This window comes from Octopus bimaculoides, chromosome 3 (genome assembly GCF_046866305.1).
Source record: "Octopus bimaculoides isolate indiv1 chromosome 3, ASM4686630v1, whole genome shotgun sequence".
NCBI classification, from domain to species: domain Eukaryota; kingdom Metazoa; phylum Mollusca; class Cephalopoda; order Octopoda; family Octopodidae; genus Octopus; species Octopus bimaculoides.
Window position 1 is genome coordinate 92,857,487 of NC_142930.1, and position 22,500 is coordinate 92,879,986.

General features: G+C 36.3%; 1 protein-coding gene across 1 annotated transcript in view; it reads right to left on the reverse strand.

Annotated features, from left to right (window-relative positions):
• LOC106878815 (uncharacterized) overlaps positions 1-22,500 on the reverse strand; it is a 54,024-nt gene that overhangs the window by 2,139 nt on the left and 29,385 nt on the right. The window contains exon 2 of the mRNA XM_014928157.3: positions 2,000-2,050. Within this exon, the coding sequence (XP_014783643.1) occupies positions 2,000-2,050 (51 nt within the window). The remainder of the gene's footprint in view (positions 1-1,999; positions 2,051-22,500) is intronic.

Here is a 22,500-nt window from a genome sequence, read left to right on the forward strand (position 1 = left end):
ATCTTTCTAACCGTGATTATTTTTTTAGGGATATATACAACTTACTTATGCATTGTGACCTTCCTTGCTGAAAACAATGATTTCATTTGAGCGAGGCTTCCTTGATATTTTATCTTACCAAACGACCGCAATAAAACTCCATCTTTAGCTCATTTAGCATTGTATCGTACAAGCAGTGTACAGTGAAGGTATTCTCCATTGCTAGCTGAATTGAGCTGAGTCTGTGATGTAAATAACTACATCTTCCGGCCTAATGCAACACATTTAAGACACATTAAATATTGATTTGCTCCTGGCACACTACTTTAACATAAAATATTTTAGAGATGGTTAAAGATAATTAAAAGTCTGTGTTATATTAGCATGTGTCCAAGATACGTAATATTTGAGCACAAGTTTATAGAGTTTTAAAGTTTTATTCCTACATCATGAGGCTTTTATCTACTGTGATTGAGTTCATTTTCCATCTATCAACAGCTAATAAGATATGTATCAATTATTATACTGTGGCTGAAACTGGCCTCGTTCGTGAAGTGCCTTTGGTCTCTTCCAAGTAACCTTCTGAGGAATTATGAACTGCTGTTTGCTGTTGCTTTCCAACAGATCGAACATAAAAGGCGTGTTCTAATCATGACTAACCCGTGATTTTCTCTATCGGCTATTACATTGCCAAGTATGATTTAATGGAGATTTGATTACTTTTTGAGCCGACTATCCAAAATCTACCTGTGGACTTGGTGCTGATGCATAAAGAAGCAAAGGAGAGAACTGAAGCGTTGTTGACTAATGGCTTTGTAAACGAATACAACCAAACGCACTAAAAACTCAGAATTTATGCAACCAATCCCAATTTGCATCAGTATTATGTTCTTGTAAGAATGATCAAAAATACATGATTAAGGTTCTCTACTTGCTTACTCCATAGACTAGAAATGCATTTCACTCAAATAACGCATAATTATCTTTAAAGAAGGAATAATTAAATTATATAGATTATAGGAAACCTAAAAGATAGAATGTGCATTAGTGGAATGCGTCTGAATGCACTGTTTCAATAAAATCGCATAGTCAAAACTAGAGAACTTGATCATTGTGTTACTCAATCAGGGGCTAAAAAAAGCAACATTTTAAAAAATATATTTCGTAATTGTTGCAAAGTTTTGTGGCACTAAGAAATCACAGATTATTTTACTGTATGAGAAAGATGCATAACTGTTATGACAGCATCGAGGAATTGTTGGAATGTTGATCCACTTCAAAATGTCATTGACTCCCTAAAGGAGATTGACTTCATCCTTAAATCAAACCGAGCAATATATTTCACTTCCGCAAGGTTTGCTCTATTCAAGGATGCTACTACGATTGGCAAACATAAAATTACTGGAAAAGCGTGTTATCTGAATAACTCATCTTTGTTTCACACAAGCTGGGATATGAACTCATTTAAGACCGGAAACTTAATACGAAGTACATCTTCATTGTGAAGAGTGGAAGATGATATAACGTTGTTGTATAGCATTTACAATTGTCTTTATTTCACATTTCAAAGTGAGAGAGTATGACATTGCCTGAAGATCGCAGATTTTTCTGGAGCCTATCATTTGTGTACTTGTGTATCTGCGTGGAGGTTCAAAACACCTCTGCATAACTCAGAAAAATGGTACAGGCATAGCAGCCGAAAGTAGATCGTTTACAGTCATATGTTGCTAGATTCGATCACAATGCATTGCTCTATGAAGTCTAGATGCCTCAAGCAGCTTTAGTGAAATATACAGGGAAACTGCTTAGATTTCAATCAGATGTATTATTCTTGTAATTCAAAGATTCAAACATGATTATGTATCATATTCAGGATGGAAATGTTTGTGCAATATTCATCTAATTACACTCTAATGTTAAGAGTAGGCAGAATCATTGGCTGAATAACTGAACCACTCGTTCATCGAAATCGACAGAAGCGCCACCTACTCAAATTTATTAAGTTCTTGACGAAACTTACCTCACATTTCTTCTTCGCAGCTTCTCCTCGGCTATATCTTTGTCCAGACACCTGATGCAGAAACAAAAAATGGAACATGTTTACAAGAACTAAGAACATGTCAACAAACTGTTAACTCCTAATTTCTCTCCTCTTTGACTTCCCAAAAAATTATTTTTAATATTTGATAAGATGGATGCATTGAAACCAGTTATATTTTAAATCACTAGGAGCTGGTTTCTAACAATTGGATGGGGTGGAGTGGGAAGGTAGAGTAGGAGTGTGTTGGGTGTGGTGGGATGAGCTTATGAGGGGGTGTTGACGATGAAGGGAGAAGGGGAAGGTGGATGTAGAAGAGGGGGAAGGTGGGTATGGGAGGGGAGAGAAAGAGAGGAAGAGAGGAGAGAGGGTGGGTATAAGAGAGGGAAGGTGGATATGAGAGAGGGGGAAGGTGGGTATGGGGGGGAGAAAGAGAAGAAGAGAAAGAGAGTGAGAGAGAAGAGAGTGAGAGAGAGGGAAAGAGAGAATAGAGTGAGAGAGTAAGGGCGAGAGAGTAAGAGAGTAAGAGTGTAGAGAGTAAGAGTGAGAGAGGGGGGAGTACGAGAGAAGAGAGTGAGAGAGAGTAAGAGGGAGGAGAGAAAGAGTAGGGGTGAAGAGAAGTGGGAGTGAAGAGAAGTAGGAAGAGAAGTTGGAGTGAAGAGAAGTAGGAAGAGAAGTGGGAAGAGAAGTGGGAAGAGAAGTAGGAGTGAAGAGAAGTAGGAGTGAAGAGAGGTGAAGAGACGTACAAAGAAGTAGGAGTCGGAGCAGGAGGGGAGGGGAGGGGAGGGGTGGTAGGAGGGAGGGTGGGGGAGAGAGGCAGGAGGAGAGGGTTAGATGAAGAGGGTAGGGGAGTTGAGCCCCTCGTTGTAAACAGCAAGAAACAAAATACAAATACAAAAACATGGGATAAGTTCACACATACTTATCTATTAAGACATGATCTTTCACCATCAGATGCTCGGTAAAAAACACATGTGGTACTCATACGTAGGGTTATTTATACTTTCACTGCCTAATTTAAAGGTTCGCGACACGATGCGTGTCGTTCTATCACCAGCTGGTACATGTCTCACAAAGATTTAAATATGAATAAATATGAAATGCAAAAGTAGAATCAATAAATAAATGAACAAAATACCAAGGGGAAAATATATTACTCTGGAGATACAAAGATATTTTGGATTACAAGGAATTGTATGCAGAGGAGGTATCACATGGATTTATCCGAAAGCGCTCTGTGGTAAAAAAAAAAAAAAGAAAAAACTATTCAAATGAATGCTCGAGTGTGGAGTTCAGTTTTGGTGAGATTCTTCACGAAAACTGTGCTACTTCTGTCACAATATATCTAAAACACAAGCAGAACTAAATAATTTAAGTTTTCAAGGTAGAAATGATGAAATACATAGATACTTCGTGGCTTTAAGGTGTCGCGAAAGGCCGGGCTGGAGGCCCAACATTACGAGTTCTTTTACAGGGCTTAGAAAACTGAAGCTCCGCTGCAATAAATGTGTGAATCTGAGAGGAGAATATGCTGAATGAAATTATAACTGATTCTCCTGTACTTTCTTTTACCCAAAGCCAGGAACTTTTCAGCACTCCCTCGTGTGTGTGTGTGTGTGCGTGTGTGCGTGTGTGTGCACTCGTACATTTGCAAAAATATGAATGGAAATAAGCATAATAATACATATATACATACACACCTAAATACTTGCAAGTATGTACGTATATATACATATATATGTGTGTGTCTGTGTGTGCATTTGTGTGTGTGTGTGTGTGTATGTGCGTGTGTGTGGGGGGGGGGGGGGGGGGGGGTAAGCACGCATATGGACGTATATTAGTATGTGAATGTCTATACTGGGGTGATTCCATCCACAGCATACAGACAGGATTATAACAATATCACTCATTCTTGCATAACATTTATTTTCAATTTTATATATTATGTATCTAATGCAAATATGCCTTTAAGAAGATACATTTAGGGTATCATATATAGAAATGTATTATAACTCGATGTGCCTGAATCCATATTCTATGAACTGATGGCTGCATTATCAAATAATGAGAAATATCACGTGAGGTGAACTGGATATAAGATTCGCGTCTTTGAAATTTACGAACAAGATATATATCTTATTATATATGTCCGTCTCTGTCTCTGTCTCTTTCTCTCTCTTTCTCTCTCTCTCTCTCTATATATATCTCTCTCTCTCTCACTCTCTCTCTCTCTCTCTCTATCTATCTATCTATATATATATATATATATATATATATATATATATATATATATATATTGGAAACGTACCACTAAGCCTCTTGAATTTTGATAATATATGTCGGTTATAATGTTGTGTGAATAGATAAAATGTTAACCCTTTGCAAATGAGGAATAGATTTTCAGAAAATTACTTTAAAATTGTTAATCATATCAAGAATGAAATCAGGCAAAATCAATATTAAAGAACATGTCAACAGATTCAGAAATATATTACACTACACTGAGATTTTTTTCATAATTGGTCTTTCAATCAGGTGCAACCAAATTATATCTTGTACAGTGGTGAATATGTCAAACCAACTATGAAATTATCTACGTAGTAGATGGTCCTTTTAGAAATTTTACTGTAATTTCTGTCATATTAGACCGCACTGTCTTAGTAATGATGGAAATGACATAATGGGAAATGAGATTCATTTACTCATACTTGGCTGAGAAATAACTTGGACAAAATAAAATCATCAGTATGTTCAAGCGAAAAAATTGCTATGAGTCTTGCTGAAACTAGTTAACTTAAGCAGTCAGTTCAATGAAGAACTATTGGGATTAATGAATATAGAATAGGAGATTGTCAACGTCGATGAAATATCAATAAGCACCAATGAATACTTCTTACACAATGAATCATATATAGTTTAATTCATTATCGGTACACTCATATTGATGCATGTTGGATCTTCGGATTTCACAGGAAATTTCCCAAATACAATCGTTTTATTTTTCTGTGGGTTTTCTTATAACTGCTAATATGTTTATGCAAGAATATGAAGACGTCCTTAGAATTCATAGTTTTCAAATATTCCGACCAAGAAAACCACATCTGGCCAAATTTTATTGAAACAATTCTTTATTTTTAAATTTTCGAACATTTTTTTTGGCTGTGTAGTTACTGTACTTAATTGTTTGTGATTAAATGAAGGACAATTTTTTTGTCAGACACAATGTCCGATAGACAAAAATAATTGTTAGGTACTTTTCCTGTTTCTGAAACTAAATTATCAGAAGGGTACATACACTGGAAAATAACAGTTGGATTCTTAGCTTGCAAAAACCAGCAATGAGAACAGAAATGAACGTTCTTCGTACAATGACGGACAAATAATTTCAATGCAAGATTATTCGATAGATCAAGAAAAGAGGTTAGGTCAGAGTGACGGCTTGTTTTCTATTGCGAAATAGTGTTTGTTTTCAAGCAAGTACAGGGTCATATATTTACAGGGGAGCACAAACAAGTTGAATTAACCTTCATGACTATAATAACGATGAAAGTTAAGTGAAATGAGTCCAACATAAAACTGAAACTGATTCACCGACATGACATTTTTAAGAGCCTACAACTTTCGTCATTAATGATCCAGCTAGAAAGAACTATATAATTTCTTTTTCGGTTAGTTAGTCATGCTTCACACTTGCATAATTCCCGTGTTTATCCTACTACACGGCAATTTTAGCAAGTTCCTGCTACCATATAAAGCTTCTACCATAAGCTTCTGAGGGAGATTTTGTAGACGGAAACTCTGAAGAAGTATGTATGTTCTGTGTGTGAGAGTGTGTATATATATGTATGTATGTATGTATGTATGTATGTATGTATATGTGTGTGTGCGCTTGTATACCGGCAAAAGATATAAACCACACCAATAAATCGCTGAGTCAAACAAAATAAATTATGACACGTCTTCAATTGAAATTTCCTTTACTCTGTTTCTACTAAACATAAGCTAAATATTTCTTAATTTTTTAAGAGAAACGTTCATATGCTTCTCCAATTAGTCTTTTTCTTTTACCTTTTTGGGGTTGGGGGGAATAAAATAGTTCCGAACCCGGAACTTTACTCACGCTCTGAAAGCCTTCCAGTGTTATGCAGAAATGTATTGCAATCGGATAAGAAAAATTTGCACAAAATTAATGCAGCTAAGGGGTTAATCACCGAAGCGATCGAAACTATAAATGAGAAGGGAGGGCACTTAGAATTTAAGACGACTGTATTCTATGGTGCCAACTCTACCGGACTTCAAAACACAAATCTCTTTGATTCTGTCAATAACTTCAATTTTATTTCGCTGGCTTAATATTAGCGTCAAATTAGTTACAAAAAATATATATATATAACGTCGCATTCAAACCATAAAAAGTGGAATAAGCTCATAACACATTTACTTTTCTGTGATGAAAAATATTTCAATCTAAAAGTTTATGATTTCTTCAAAAGAAAGTGGAAATTTAGTTAGTAAATTGATATTCAAATGAAAGGCGCAAAATTGTTACTGAAAAAAATGCCAAAGATAAGCTGTTATGAATGTTATGTGATGTCAAATAGTGGGGGTCGTGTGTATTCATTTGTGCACAAATGTACGGCCTTAGTAAATATGTGACTTGTTTGCTTGGTTACTTGTTTCATTTTTTTACGTATATATGCGAAGGTACATATATTAAGAACTTTCTCAAATAAATAACAAGGTGGTAAGATCACTATGTATATAATGATAATAATATACATATATACATTCCCCGTTAAATAAAACACTTATACCTCACTGCGTATATTCATACAAATCACGTGCAAATGGTAACTTTTAGATAGACGGACAGACAGATGGGTAGACAGACACTCAGACAGACAAACAGTCAGGCAAACAGACAGACACACAGACAGGTAGACAGACAGGTAGACAGACAGGTAGACAGACAGGTAGACAGACAGGTAGACAGGCAGACAGACGGACTGGCAGGCAGACAGACAGATAGATAGATAAATAGATAGAGAAATAGATAGAGAAATAGATAGATAGATAGATAGATAGATAGATAGATAGATAGATAGATAGATGATAGATAGATAGATAGATAGATAGATAGATAGATAGATAGATAGATAGATAGATAGATAGATAGACTTTATCATTGACTTTAATCCCTAAGGTTTTAAACTATAGAACAATATCCGAAATATTACAGCGTTTCAGTTTAATAAAGATGTACAAGTTCTGTTCTAAGTGACATTAAAAAAATAATTTCCAGTACAATGAGAATATATCCAGACACATGGATAAATGCGCATCCAAAATAATATGACACAAAAGAACCGACTGAAAATTCAATGTATCAACATGTTAAGTAGTAACGAAATATTTCTCCCTAATAATAACACACACACAAATACACACACACAAATACACACGCACATGCATATCCATACAGATATATTTGTACCTGTTAGTATGAATGTGTTTGTACACAAACAACACTATTCTCGTTACTGATAATTCTTAGCCAATGCACCATCATCACGGTTAACTTTAGTTAGCACATTAGAGACTTTTAGAGGCTCTAGCCTTATTGGTTCTCAAAATACTTAGTAGGGTTTCTATGAGAACGTGGTGAACTCCCATGGTAGCAGCAAACAGCAAGAGGACCCATTAGAACACTGAGAATTTAGAAGGTTCATGGTTTTATTTTTATTTTGATACACATACACATACACACACACACACACACATATGTATGTGTATGTTTTTGTTGGCACTCCGTCGCTTACGACATCGAGGGTTCCAGTTGATCCGATCAACGGAACAACCTGCTCGTGAAATTAACGTGCAAGTGGCTGAGCATTCCACAGACACGAGTACCCTTAGCGTAGTTCTCGGGGAGATTCAGCGTGACTGTGTGACAAGGCTAACCCTTTGAATTACAGGCACAACAGAAGCAAGAAGTAAGAGTGAGAGAAAGTTGTGGTGAAAGAGTACAGCAGTGTTCGCCACCATCCCCTGCCGGAGATTCGTGGAGCTTTAGGTATTTTCGCTCAATAAATATTCACAACGCCCGGTCTGGGAATCGAAACAGCGATCCTATGACCGCGAGTCCGCTGCCCTAACCACTGGGCCATTGCGCCTCCACTTGTATATATATATATATATACATAGTGTGAAAGTGCATGGCTTAGTGGTTTGGGTGTTGCACTTATGATTGCGAGATCGTGGGTTCGAGTCCCAGACCGAGTGATGCATTGCGCTCTTGAGCAAAGCACTTCATTTCAGGTTGCACTGCCACTATTTTGACATCTGATATGTGGCACCCATTGGACCTATGCAGGTAGTGTCGATCTGATGGAGGAAGGGAGCTTATGCCTGGACAAACATTTGATCACTATAAACAACGACGGGAGAGTCCATTATGTAAATATATATATATATATATATATATATATATACATACAAAATGGGACAAGAGCGCAAAACATCCAGACAGTTACCTGATACAAAAAAGGGACAACAAAACATCCAGATAGACAATACAAAGAAAAAAGGGGGGGGGGGCATTCGGACTTTTCTTTCCTCAGTCGAGTTTCAGATTATCATTGCAATTTCGGCTGGTTATACTCCAGATTGCTCCAATCTGGCCAGCCCCAAGGAAAAAACTAAGCTAAGGGCATTAGATTCCTTGGAAGAAAGCAGCGAATGTATACGATAACAAGGACGGAAAAAAACGGAGAATGTTACACAAATACAAATAACAGGTGTCTTTCGACTAAGGACGAATTAAATTAAGCTGCCGTGTGTGGAAAAAAGCCTTATGGCAGGGATACAGGATTTCACAGGCACAGAGCGGTATATAGATGTTGCACGCTCGACGGCCATATATATATATATATATATATATATATATATATATATATATATATATATAGGAAAACATTTTTATACTAAATTTAAAATATATATTTCTAATTTAAATGCTTGTTGGGTAAAAATATGAATCAAACAACTATGATATTGATGAGCAGAAACAGCTGATGATACGGCAAGGTCCACTATAATTTTGATATATAGAAATTTTTGCATTCTGTATTAATTTCTATAAAAATTTAACACGGCAGCATTAGTCCATGCAAATATCTAGAAAGAGGCACATAAGAGAAGAAATAGTCCGTGAAAATGAGTGCTGAACTACAAAAGTTTGGAAATCATTCCTACAAACATTCAATTTACAGTATTCGGCGATGCAAAAGTTGCAATCTGATGATTGGCTGACATAGAGTATGTAGTTAATGTAACAAGAAAACGAATATTAGTGAAGCAAAGAATCTTTATTATCGATTAAGTGATAAACTACATGTATTAGCTATCTACTCTCTTTCGTACACATACATGCATATATGTACATGCGTGCGTACATGTTGGCGCATCTGTATTTGTGTAAATATATTTTGAGCATTGCTGAATAATTTACACATTTATGTTTATCAACAAAAATTTCATTGTGTACCGTATATTAATATATTCATATATTATTCTCATTTTTATATCTGCAATCGAGTGCAGTGACATCAATAATAGAAAGTTAAGATAAATTTGAGTATATAACTTAAATAAATATAAAATATTTTTAACAGTTTGGTTCGGCAAAACAACTAGAAACAGAAAACTTTGTTAATCGATGAAACATGGTCAAAGCAAAAAATAAAGCTAGAAATAAATTCTTGGCGGAACTATTAGGCAATGAGGCGTGGAAGTCTCCATAAGTCAATACAATAGTTAATAAATATAGCTTCATGGTTTATTGCTCACTACAAATATTGAAGACGTATCTCACTTCACATGCATAAACTTGTTTTCGTATGCATAAATGCATATGGAAAGTTATATACTGGAACACAGACAGGAGAAAAGAATTATCAGCAATCACGACTACGGTGGCACACCTGAAAATGTTCAATTCAAATTCTATTTCAAAATCATATAATGATGCATATGCTTATACTTTAAATGTTATTATTTTACTTGGCATTTGTTTTTGCTATACATTTTTTTTTTATACATTTAAAAAAATTGCATGTATGCATATATTTCATGCCCTTTTTTCTATGAATGGTACATTCACACCCAAAAATTATCATTCAATTCGTGGTTATATTTGCAAACATCATGCTGCTTTTATTTTCCTTTCAATGCTTGCCGGTATGCTCATACACCTACTCCTATGATATGTCAGTAAAAACAGATACCAATGTTTGTTCCATCCCTAATCAGATAATATAAATTAATAATTCGGAGAAAATAACATCGTGTTGAACTGTTATTCCCTACACATTTTTTCTCTCTCCGTTATTTTTTTCATTCTCTCTCTAATTTTTCCCTCTTAATCCTTTCTCTCGAAAAGCGTAGACTCGAAGCGTAAAAGAGTTTTCCATTCTTCCGGAGGTTAAACTATTACACCTGCTTGTTGTTCCTACACCTGTCTTCGTCTTTTGTTTTCATTAAATTTGAACTATATTTATTCATATGCGTGTGTGTGTGTGTGTGCGTGTGTGTGTGTGTGTGTGTGTGTGTGTGTGTGTGTGTGTGTGTGTGTGTGTGTGTGTGTGTGTGTGTGTGTGTTAAATAAAATGAGAAAACAAAACCAAGGCTGCGTGAAATTTTCAGGATTATTTATAAAGAGGAAGTTAGTCTTACAGCTGTTTCTGGGATATTAGGGATATCCTTTCATCAGAGACGATGTGTGATGTTAAATAGATTAGAGTTCAATTTGAGGTGTTATTTTGGAAAAGGAAGCAAATAAGAAGTATATAGGGAAATAAGAGAATGAATGTAGAAATAAAAATAAAAGTGTATAAAAATGTTTTAGTTCCATTATTAAGGGAAGTGGTGTGTAGAAGTGGTAGAAATGCTTCCTGTCCGTGGTATGTAAATTCCAATAGGAGTTTATATTTTGTCATCACAAATGGTAAGTGTGGAGACGTAGATTCTATGTGCTGTTCATTCAAAGGGGTCTTGTGGTGTGAATGAAAATTCGAGAATGTACTGGTAGTATTAAGTGAATAGAGAAAACAGATGCTAAAATGAAGAGAGAAGTCACAAGAAAAGGTGAGAAAAGAAGCAGGAAAGGAAGAGGAAGAGGAAATGAAAACAAGAAGAGAAAGTGAAATAAGTGTAAGAAAGTGAAAAAAAGGTAAAAAAAAAAAGGAGTGTAGTTGGTGGTCAAGATAGTATGAAGGGGTGGGGGGAGAGTAGAGGAGGGGAGGAGGGGAGGAGGAGTAGAGTGGGTAGGGGAATAACATAGGGGGGAGTAGAGGGGAGTAGAGGGGAGGAGTAGAGGGGGAGTAGAGGGGAGGAGTGGAGGGGGAGGAGTGGAGGGGGAGGAGTAGAGAAGGAAGGGTAGAGGGGAGGAGTAGAGGGGTAGAGGGGTGGGGGAGGGGGGAGTAGAGGAGGGGTAGGAAGAGATAAGAATGTAAGTAATGAATATCTGTGATGTGTGTGAGGTGGGCTGATATGTTAGAATGGTATTAAGGGATGGGTACAGAAACAGGTATAGGAGGGGGTTTTCTAAATTGAACAGTAAACCACAAATTGAAAGGGAAGAATTGTAATGTGACTCGAGTTTCTGGGTAATTACCCGTCCTCAGCGTACGACAATCGCCGACCTTCTTATTTTCCAATCATGGACGCCGAGATATGTCCGGTGCATAATGCATTGTCTAGGTGTACATGTATGCAAAACCACGCTAACATACAAGAAAACTTCATTCTTTCGTCTTATGAACAGTCTTAAAATAATATTCTTTTCTGTTTAAAACTCCATCCAATCACATTTAACTATGTAACTTCAGTCTGTCGGGCCACTTTATAATCTTCTGCACCACAGATAAGTAATTTGTGTAAAAGACAATCCTAATTTTTTACAGATAACTAACTAACTCCAACACACTGTCCTGCGTGTAATTGTCAAAGTAAGGAAATTAATTTTTCACATCTACTATTCATACAAACATTAGGTCGTGGATAAATATGAGTAGAAAGTGGTGAAATGAAATTGTGAGCTTACAAGCTAGTGGACCACGGAGGTAAATTACTTTACTCGTCTACGATCAAATCTGTTGAACTTTATAAAGTTTGATCACAAAATACTGACATAGCAGTAAACCATGACGAACTAGTAAGTTTTCTTTTAGTGACCATTAGATATTTGTATCAAGAAACCTTTTAGAGACAACGTGCTGATAAAATGAAGTAAACTGGATTCCTAATGGATAAAAAGGATAGTAGAAAGAAAGCAATATGCGAGGTTCACTATCTCGGGTCTGTAAATGGATCGGTAATTCATGTAAGGAAAGGAAAATCTGACATTATTGAATAATTCAAGAAACATGGAAGTTCTAGTATTTCAGTTAGTATGGAAATCGAATAACTGTGGGATGATGGTAATGTATACACCGTATCGTTACAGGCAGTGAAGAATAAGTTGATCTGTACGATTATCTCATTTACCCTGAGATTAAAATGGTTATTCAGTGCTGAGTGCTGAAGATAATGAACGGTGTGATTTTACCTAATTTTAATGAAGTCACTACGATTTGTGATGTAATTGTAAATTACACCAATATTAAATTTCTTCGGTTTTGTATGAAAATTTAAATTTATTTTTGTTTGTTTATCAATTTTGTCTTATATTTTTAACTGCCTAAAACAGCATCGAATTACCTAATCAGAATTAGAAATAAAGTATTGATATATATAGAACTTTAATGAGTCCAACCTTCACGAAGATAGTCGTTAATGTATGATGGATACAAATGAACTAAGAAGTGTAAATATCAATACAACTAGGAAGCCGTATTTAGTTCCTTGTGTCTTTTGTTGTTACACAACCAAGGAGACGGTAACCAGAGAAAGAAATGACATGATAGATAGTAGTACAACAGATATGACACCAACTTTTTTCAGAGCACCCCTACAAGACAATGTTAATGATCTAGAAGCTAACACTATGGAGAGCACCCAGCAAATAGCTAACTCCATCCACCAGAGTACATAAATAACCATAGACTACCCTAGTAAGCACCCTAACTATAGGTTACCCGTTTTAGACACTGAATTCTGGCTAGAAACGAAGAACTGTATGGTCCAGATTCTTCACTTCCATTATACCGAACCTAGGGTCTCTACCTTGTTCACATGAACGCAGCGATTGTGGACAACGGCAAGTTCAACATTCTTATAGGTGACTTGGTAAGTGTGATGGAAAGACACATACAACCGTAAATAATACAAAGATACATACAGAGCAATACACACACAAGAGACATATATGCACTTACCTGTGATATTTATGAGAAATAGAGGTAGAGGTATAAAAGATTAAATAAATAAATATATAAATAGATAAATAAACGAATATATACATATATCTGCCACATGCTTGTCATAAATGTAAGACAGAGATAGATGTATTTTTTAGGCGCTGGGGCGGTTTTGTATGCCCGTGTCATACCAGTTCACCGCCATGTCGTTTAGAAAGCATTGAACCTCATCTTTCACCTCATCATCGTTGCTGAAACGCGTACCGGCCAAATGTTCTTTCAACTTAGGGAACAGGTGGTAGTCACTGGATGTCAAGTCCGAACTATACGGTGGGTTGCCGTTTATGGTCTTCGTGGGATCCATCTTGCGCACACCTTCCGATATTGCAACTTTTCACTCAAAGCCCTATGACTGGTACTTCAGGAAACCTCAGGAACCAAAATGCCGAGATCATCCAGAGTGATCCGCTGATTTCACGCAGGATTTGCTCATCCTTCGAGACTGTCTCGTCGGAAATTGATGGTCGCCCGTTTCTTTCTTCGTCGTGACTTGCAGTACGACTAGCTGCAAACTTCTTACACCACTTGCAGACGTTTTTTTTTACATCCATGCACGACTTGCCATACACTTCCGTTAACTGGCGATGAATTTCAATCAGTTTAATACCTTTTGCGTTCAAAAACCGAATAACTACGCGAACTTCACACTTAGCGGTAGCGCCAGTCGGGAGCTCTATCAGATACGACTGCCAAGCCAAAACTGGGCGTGGCAGCGAAGCATGTACAGAGGCAGGCACAGTTCTTGCACAACAAACACAGCAGTGTTGCCAATAACTGCACGCGCAGTTTCCCTGAGTCCCCAGCGCTTCGGAGACCTTACTGTTGGGATTACCCTCGTATGTCAATATGTATGTATATATGTCAATGTACATGTGTCAGTGCGTATGTGTGTACGTGTCTAAATATTGTTGTTGCTGACACTCCGTCGCTTACGACGTCGAGGATTCCAGTTGATCCGATCAACGGAAAAGCCTGCTTGTGAAATTAACGTGCAAGTGGCTGAGCACTCCACAGACACGTGTACCCTTAACGTAGTTCTCGGGGATATTCAGCGTGACACAGTGTGACAAAGCTGGCCTTTTGAAATACAGGTACAACAGAAACAGGAAGAAAGAGTGAGAGAAAGTTGTGGTGGAAGAGTACAGCAGGGTTCGCCACCATCCCCTGCTGGACCTCGTGGAGCTTTGGGTGTTTTTCGCTCAATAAACATTGACAACGTCCGGTCTGGGAATCGAAACCGCGATCCTATGACCACGAGTCCGCTGCCCTAACCACTGGGCCATTGCGCCTCCACTATGTCTAAATATATACGTATGGGTATGTATATGTGTGTGTGTGTGTGTGTGTGTGTGTGTGTGTGTGTGTGTGTGTTTGTGTATATATTAGTGACATACGTACAACGTTCTGATGATATAAAGTGTCTTTTGCTATGCTCCTGCGAATAGATCGCAATAACCTTATATTATTTTCTATTCTAGGTACAAGGCCCGAAATGTTTAGGGAGGAGCCAGCCGATTAGATCGATCGCAGTACATAACTGGTACTTAATTTATCGAAAAGATGAAAGTCAAAGTCGACCACAGCGGAATTTGAACACAGAACGTACTACCGCTAAGCATTTAGCCCGATGTGCTAATGTTTCTGCCAGCTTTATATAGAATCGTGTTTTACCCAGAAACACAATTTTTGTCCTTGGGTAGTAACTGTTATTTCCCGTTTGCTTACCCCTAGAAAGTATGAAAAATGTCTGATATTTCGTTTGCATTTCGTTCAAAGTTTGCATTTGTTACATTCATTCAAACCCCATAGAATTTCTCTCAACACATGGTTATGATACTCTCCCACTACACCTGCTTATGATCAGAGATGCACATATTGTCAGCCAGCAAGCGACATCTACAAGTGGCTAAGGTCAGTCAACTAACAAGAAAATCTGTTGTATCGAGCAGAATATTTGCTATAACAGTATTTCTGCTTCAACAGCTCAGAGCAGAATCTCTCTGAAATGTAATGGAAAATAGGTCAGTTTGAAAACATTGATGTCCAGGCCACAAAAGGTAAATGTGAAGAGAATAGAAGTCATTTCCTTTGATTTCTAGATAGATGCAAATAGGAAAAAACACTCATTGACCAAAAGCAAAAAAAAAAAATTAAATTTTGTTTTGTGCAACTATCTATATATCACGCAAAAATATAATTTTGTTCGGTCGTTCATTTTATAGTAGAAAGAATCTTCGACGAAAAACCTTGGTCTAAGTGTCGTATACAGAACTGTCAAAAGATCCTCCTCTCTCTGCGTACTCATGAAAACTTGGAAAATTTTAAATTACGCAGTTTTGATATCTTTCGCTGTTTACAAATAAACTATATATTATTTTCATGCAAAGCATGAGCTTATAAACATTTTCTTTTATATACATCTCTCTCTCTCTCTCTCTCTCTCTCTCTCTCTCTCTCTCTCTCTCTCTTTCACACACACACACACACACACACACACACACACACTTACACACACACACACACACACACACACACCCACAATACACCCTCACTCACTCATTCAATATCTCTCTCACTTTCTCTCCAACCTCCCCGATCTCTCCATTTTCTTTGTTTTCTCCCCGTACCTCCTCACTCTCTTAGCTTTTTCTCTTCCACCTAACACCTGTCCCTCTACAATCTCCTTAAATAACCCTCACTCTCTTAGTCCCCTCTTTGTCTTCTAACCCTCAATCCTGTCACTGTCCCTATGCTTCTACACCAGTTTCCTTTTTTCCCCCCTTTCACTGGTTCTCATCTCTCTCAACCCACTTACCGCCACTTCACGCTCACCTCCTCCTAGCCGATCTCCTTTTTATCCTCTCATTTACCCACAATATCTGCGCTCTTCCTTTGTTTACCTTTCTCTCCTCCTTCCACTTGCTCTTCTCTCTATCCCAACCCACTATTTCGTCTCAATTTACTCTCCCCTCTCCTAGCTTTCCCCATATACCCTCTTACTCTCCTCTTTCTCCCTCCACTTGGCTTCCCCTCTCAGCCTACTCTCCCTCTCAACTTACTCTTACTCTCAACTTATTCCCTCCCTTCTCCACTGACTCCCCTCTCTCTTCTCTCATATCTTCGTTATTGCTTTCCTTCGTTCTCTTTCTCTCCTTCTCTCCTTCTCTCTCCTTCTGCGCTGATGAACTAATCATACATATAAACACACATCACGAAGAAAGAGGTAAGTAGCGCAGCTAAAATTTCGAGAATCTCGAAGAGTGCCGAGACAGAACTGTTTCTCCGGGCGTTGACCATATTAGAAAACGGGCCACCCAACAAAACCTGCTTGCAGCGACCCCTAAAAGCAACGGATTTTTTAAAATCTGAAGTGGAATCAGAGTGAGAAAAATATCAAATTATTCATTCCTCTGAACTTGACAGGACCACAAAGTATTAGTACTCCAAGTGAAATGCCAAGCAGCGATCAGCACCAATGTTGAAGCCACAAATGAAAACCCGTCAAAAGAAGGCAACAATACTAATGCAACCAACTTTGTATATGTTACCAAAGACATCCATAAAGGCGTAAGAACCAAAATGGAAACCACAGCTCCTGAAGGAAGCAGCACCAACGCCGCCTCTTGGCTGTGAAAAAGAACAAACTACTCAAAAGGCGAATGAAATTGGATTTAAAGATAAAACTTCTAAAACCAAAAACAACAAAAAGTCAATACTTGTAACGCATGTGGATATGCATATATATATTGTGTATATAAGCAAATATATTGCTTATACATCTGTATCTCTCAACAAAGTCATAAAGCTATAGAAAAATACATCACCCTGATGCATTCACCTAGATCCATAGGCATCCATTATGCATTTGCCTAGAATCATATACTATAAATATAAATAGTCAGACTACAAACAGTTTAGAAAATTCTAACGAGTATTTATAGTTACATAGTCTCCTCATTCCAGACATTCGGAAAATACTTTAAAATTCCTTTATACTTAATTGCTACCAACATCAAGTTTATCTTCAGTCTAGTTTATGCTGAGTGACCAACTGCACAATCTACAAACATACTGTGAATCCTAAAATACCAGAAAATCCTTCTGTGAATACCAGAAATTTCAATTCCAGAAAATTCAAACTAATATGCGAGGAAGAGGAATGTCATAACCTGCGTATAATACACCCGTTTACCGCTTTACGTTCACACCTCACTGAATCCTAAACAACTACAAAATTTCAGTATCAAAGCAAAAGCAAAAATATCTTCACATTATCTTCCATTCAGTTCCTATCCTAACACCACAAAATTGCCTCCTATCCTCCTATAATCGTCCCTTGCTATACAGCTACTTCGCGTGGCTACCTACCATAAAAAGAACAACCTTCAAAAAACTATCTAAAGAACTACAGGAGATCACAGTCCGATGAAGGCAAGGAAGACGAAACTTTGAAGGAGCTGCCTACCATTTCCATGTAAAAGTTAATAAATATGTACTCCACTTAAAGTATCGAGTACTTCTTTAATCTAATGTTGATTCTTGTAAATTTTCATAAAACCAAATTTATATGAGTGTGTCTGTGTGTGTGTGTCTGTGTGTGTGTGTGAGAGTGCGTGTGAGTGTGTGTGTGTGTGTGTATGTGTGTGTGTGTGTGTGTGTGTGTGTGTGTAAATGTTTGTGTAAATGTTTGTGTAAACGTACGTGTCAGTGCATGCGTCTGTGCGTGTGTCTATACGTATATATTATGGTTTCATAGTGAGATTGTTTCCTTTTCCTTCATTCGACTGTGCTTCACCGTAAGAGGAAGATAATTTGTCAGGTTTCAATACCCAACGCATGCTGTCTGTTTTGTAGATACCGCGACAAGTTGATCAAGATTCGAGTCCAAACTCGAAGGAATGTGCATGTATAGGTAGAGATAAAGCTGAATATATTGGGGGAGACAGACAGACAGACAGTAAATGAAAGCATGAGTGAGCGAATGAGTGAGTGAGTCAGAGACATAGAGAGAGAGAGATTGAGAGAGAAAGAGTGCGTAGCTAAATTTGAAATCAACCAAGTTCCAGTAAGCAGATTATGTTAATATTTTGCTTATGTAGTTAAACATGAGTGTTTGTGTTTACGTATATCATATTAGGTTACATAAATCATAGAAGTAATTGTACTTTATTGTTTATCTAAATAGCTGGAGGTATATAGACGCACGCGCGCGCGTATATGTGTGTAATTGTGCATGTACGTATAAGTGTATGGGTGTGTATATAATATCTAATATATAAAGCTTCAATGAAAGTGTTCAAAAGATTACTTCTAAATGAGAAACACATGCACTTATTGAGATATCATATATATTTCTATATTTGTGCACACACACACTATAAACATATATACTCACGCATAAACATATATACTCACACAAGTACACACACATACACACACATACACACACATACACACACATACACACACACACACAAATACGCACACACACACACACACACTCAAACACACACACACACACACACACACACACATATATATATATATATATATACATATGAATATCTTTAGAAACATTTACAGGCGTGGCAGTGAGACAGCAAGCTGGTTGCTCAACCACAAAGTTCCTGGTTCAGTCCTACGGCGTAGAACCTTGGGCAAATATTTTCTGCTATAGCCTGGGGTCGACCAAGCCTGAATGAGTGGATTCGGTAGACGGAAACTGAAGAAGACCCTTGCAAGATAGGAAATAGAGAGTGAATATAAGGATATCGTATTTGTAAATCCAATGTTTAGGCAGAATGGTATACATATGGTATGGTATACATATGGTATGGTATACATATGGTATGGTATACATATTGTATGGTATACATATGGTATGGTATACATATGATATGTATACCATTCTGCCTAAACATTGGATTTACAAATACAATATCCCTACATTCACTCTCTATTTCGTATCTTAACTAAACTAAATATTGCTTAATCTCCCTCTCACACCGTCTCCGATGAAGGAATATAATAAATATCCTGGAAACAGCTGTAAGACATTCTATTTATAAATGTTCTATATTATACACAGCCTTGGTCTTTTATCTCATTACGAAAAGTGAATCCTTATATATATATATATATATATATATATATATATATATATATATATATATATATATATATATATACTATGTGTATACTATATATACATATATATAACATGTCACAAATAGCCCTGAAAATGCAAGAATTCTCATTGGTTAATATTGATAATACAACACAGGAAAATGGCTCGGTGGGGAAATGCTGGTATCACATAAAAGTAGGTAATCTTGTATGGGAGGGACAATAAACCAGAACACATTAAAGATAATCTGCTGTCGAGCTGGGTTAAAGATGGACTGACATTATGGTAAAGTTAGAAATTTTGGATCCATTGGTAAGGAATTTTAACAATGTCACGCCTATTTATTTAAGGTATTCATTTAATCTGAAGGATGGTGGTTAAATTTACGTTTATGAATTTTGTTCATAGGCAAACATATACATACATACGCACGCGTATACAGACACACAAACGCACCCACATACATGTATGTGTGTGCGCCCAGGCATATATATATATATATATATATATATATATATATATATATATATATATATATGTATGTATGTATGTATATATAAAGACAGACAGACAGACAGACAGATAGAAAGATATATATATATATATATATATATATATATATATATATATATATATATATATATATATATATAGAGAGAGAGAGAGAGAGAGAGAGAGAGAGAGAGAGATGTGTGTATGTGTACATATATATATATATAAATACAAGGGTAAAATAATAATTTATACCATGCGTAAAAAAAAGAAGTCAGAAGACATAAGTATTTTTATAATATATATGAGTGCATAAAACTTTATACACGGAGAGAAGACCACTATGTGGACTTCTTATGTGATAAAAGGGCAATAAAATCCCAAACCAGAAAAAATATTCTTATGAATTTGTATTTTGAATTATATATATATATATATATATTTATATATATAGACTGATAGATAGATAGACTGATAGATAGATAGATAGATAGATAGATAAATAGATAGATAGATAGATAGATAGATAGATAGATAGATAGATAGATAGATAGATAGATAGATAGACAGATAGATAGATTATAAACATGCAGGCAGATAGTCAGACACAGAGATTTCGTTTGACATTCTGAGAAGAAAAAGTTACTTCATCAAACACGTAATACTATTTTCCTCATATTGCTTGTTATAGACCGAAGAATTCGCCAGATTTATTCAGGTGCCAGCAAATTTAGTAACATTCTCGGAAGTTAGGCGTAAAGTCCTTAATTTTTTTATCATATTTGAAGTATTTATAAGAATGATTTTTCACAATCCCGAAACCAATGCTTTGGTGCATGCTCAGGCCTCTCTTTAAATGGAATTTCACCATACAACAAATGTTTCGAGATCTGTTGATTATTCATTCGTACAATATATCGAACTCAGCATAAAATACTGCTTATGAACCATTGTCGTAATGCTCAAGATTTAGGTCATTTCAGAAGTTCCTGAGAACCCACTGACATCCAGTATATATGCCATATATCTTTGATGAAAGAACTCAAGAACCATTACATGATATTCTTAAAGGGTCCATACTTCTCACAAGAAGGAAGGTAATATAATGGATATACTGACGTCATAAACAGTAACTTTTGTTTACCCCATAATGTCTTGTTGTGTCCAGAGAAGGAGCTCAAGTGTTCTGGACGAATGAGTTGCTTTTTGAAGCCTTAGTGATATTTCTCTATCTAGGATCAATAACTCTCAGTATGTTACCCAGATAGATAAATTTTCCTGCTCCTTTCAGTTCTTTCAGTTAAGATAGCTCACTTCATGTTTGCATTTTCTGTGGCTGGCAACAAATTGCAACGTTCTTGCCCATGTTACTGTTAAGCACTTACAGAAATACGATCCGCGAAATTTGGCATTTTCAACAGTATATGTAAATAAGTGGCAGTTGTCTACACAGATCGAGGAAATCCGAAATGAAAGACTTCTGCATTGACCTCAAAATGCCAGAGATTTAAAATACAACCAGAGGATTGGTAATCAAATTATATTGTAAAAAAGGAATGAGGTAATAGTGTGAGCCAGAGGAACAACAACTTACAAAGACAAAGGAAAGAAAGTGAGAGTGTGGATGTCACTATGTTCGATATAATCTACAGAAAATGGTGCCGACATTTTCCCACTGACAAGCTACCAGTTCATATTGAGATTACATAATTATTAATACAAAAGGATTTGGAAAAACTAAGTTCTCAGAATATTTTCTACAAGGATATCTTATTCACATAATGGAAAGCTTTTGTTAGATCAAGCAAAATCTAAATAAGAGTCATGATCTGCCCATAAAACAGCTTTTGAAAATCATACCAATTGTTCCTCTGCCAGAATGGCAAAATCACTGACAATATAGGTCTGAAAGACCGTACTAATACGATGCATTAGCACTTATATTAGAAGCCTTGTGATGAGCTATGTTTGACTTGACATTTGCATGAAGTCTCTCCTTTAGATAAACCTGCAATCAAAGCAAGATATAGAATATTTACTAATGAATAGGATACACTAAAAATTCCAATTATCGTGTCGCAAATTCTATAAGCGCCACCAACGTACATATGTTCACTCTTGACTAGTTTGTACACATGTTCATATTTATAAAATCATTAGAGGTTCCTAAATAGAATTACTCTTCAAATACTTCATCAGCATTCCTGTAGATTTTTACCAACGGATGTTGTTTTGTAGAATATCGTATACATTGTTATATATTTTTTTGTTTGTTTGTAAAATTTACACTTGTTTGCTCGTTGCTATATACTTATATATGGAACTGGCAATTTGCATAAATTTGGTATGTAATTTGCCACGTAAACACTCACACACACACACACACACACATATATATATATATATATATATATATATATATATATATATATATATATATATATATA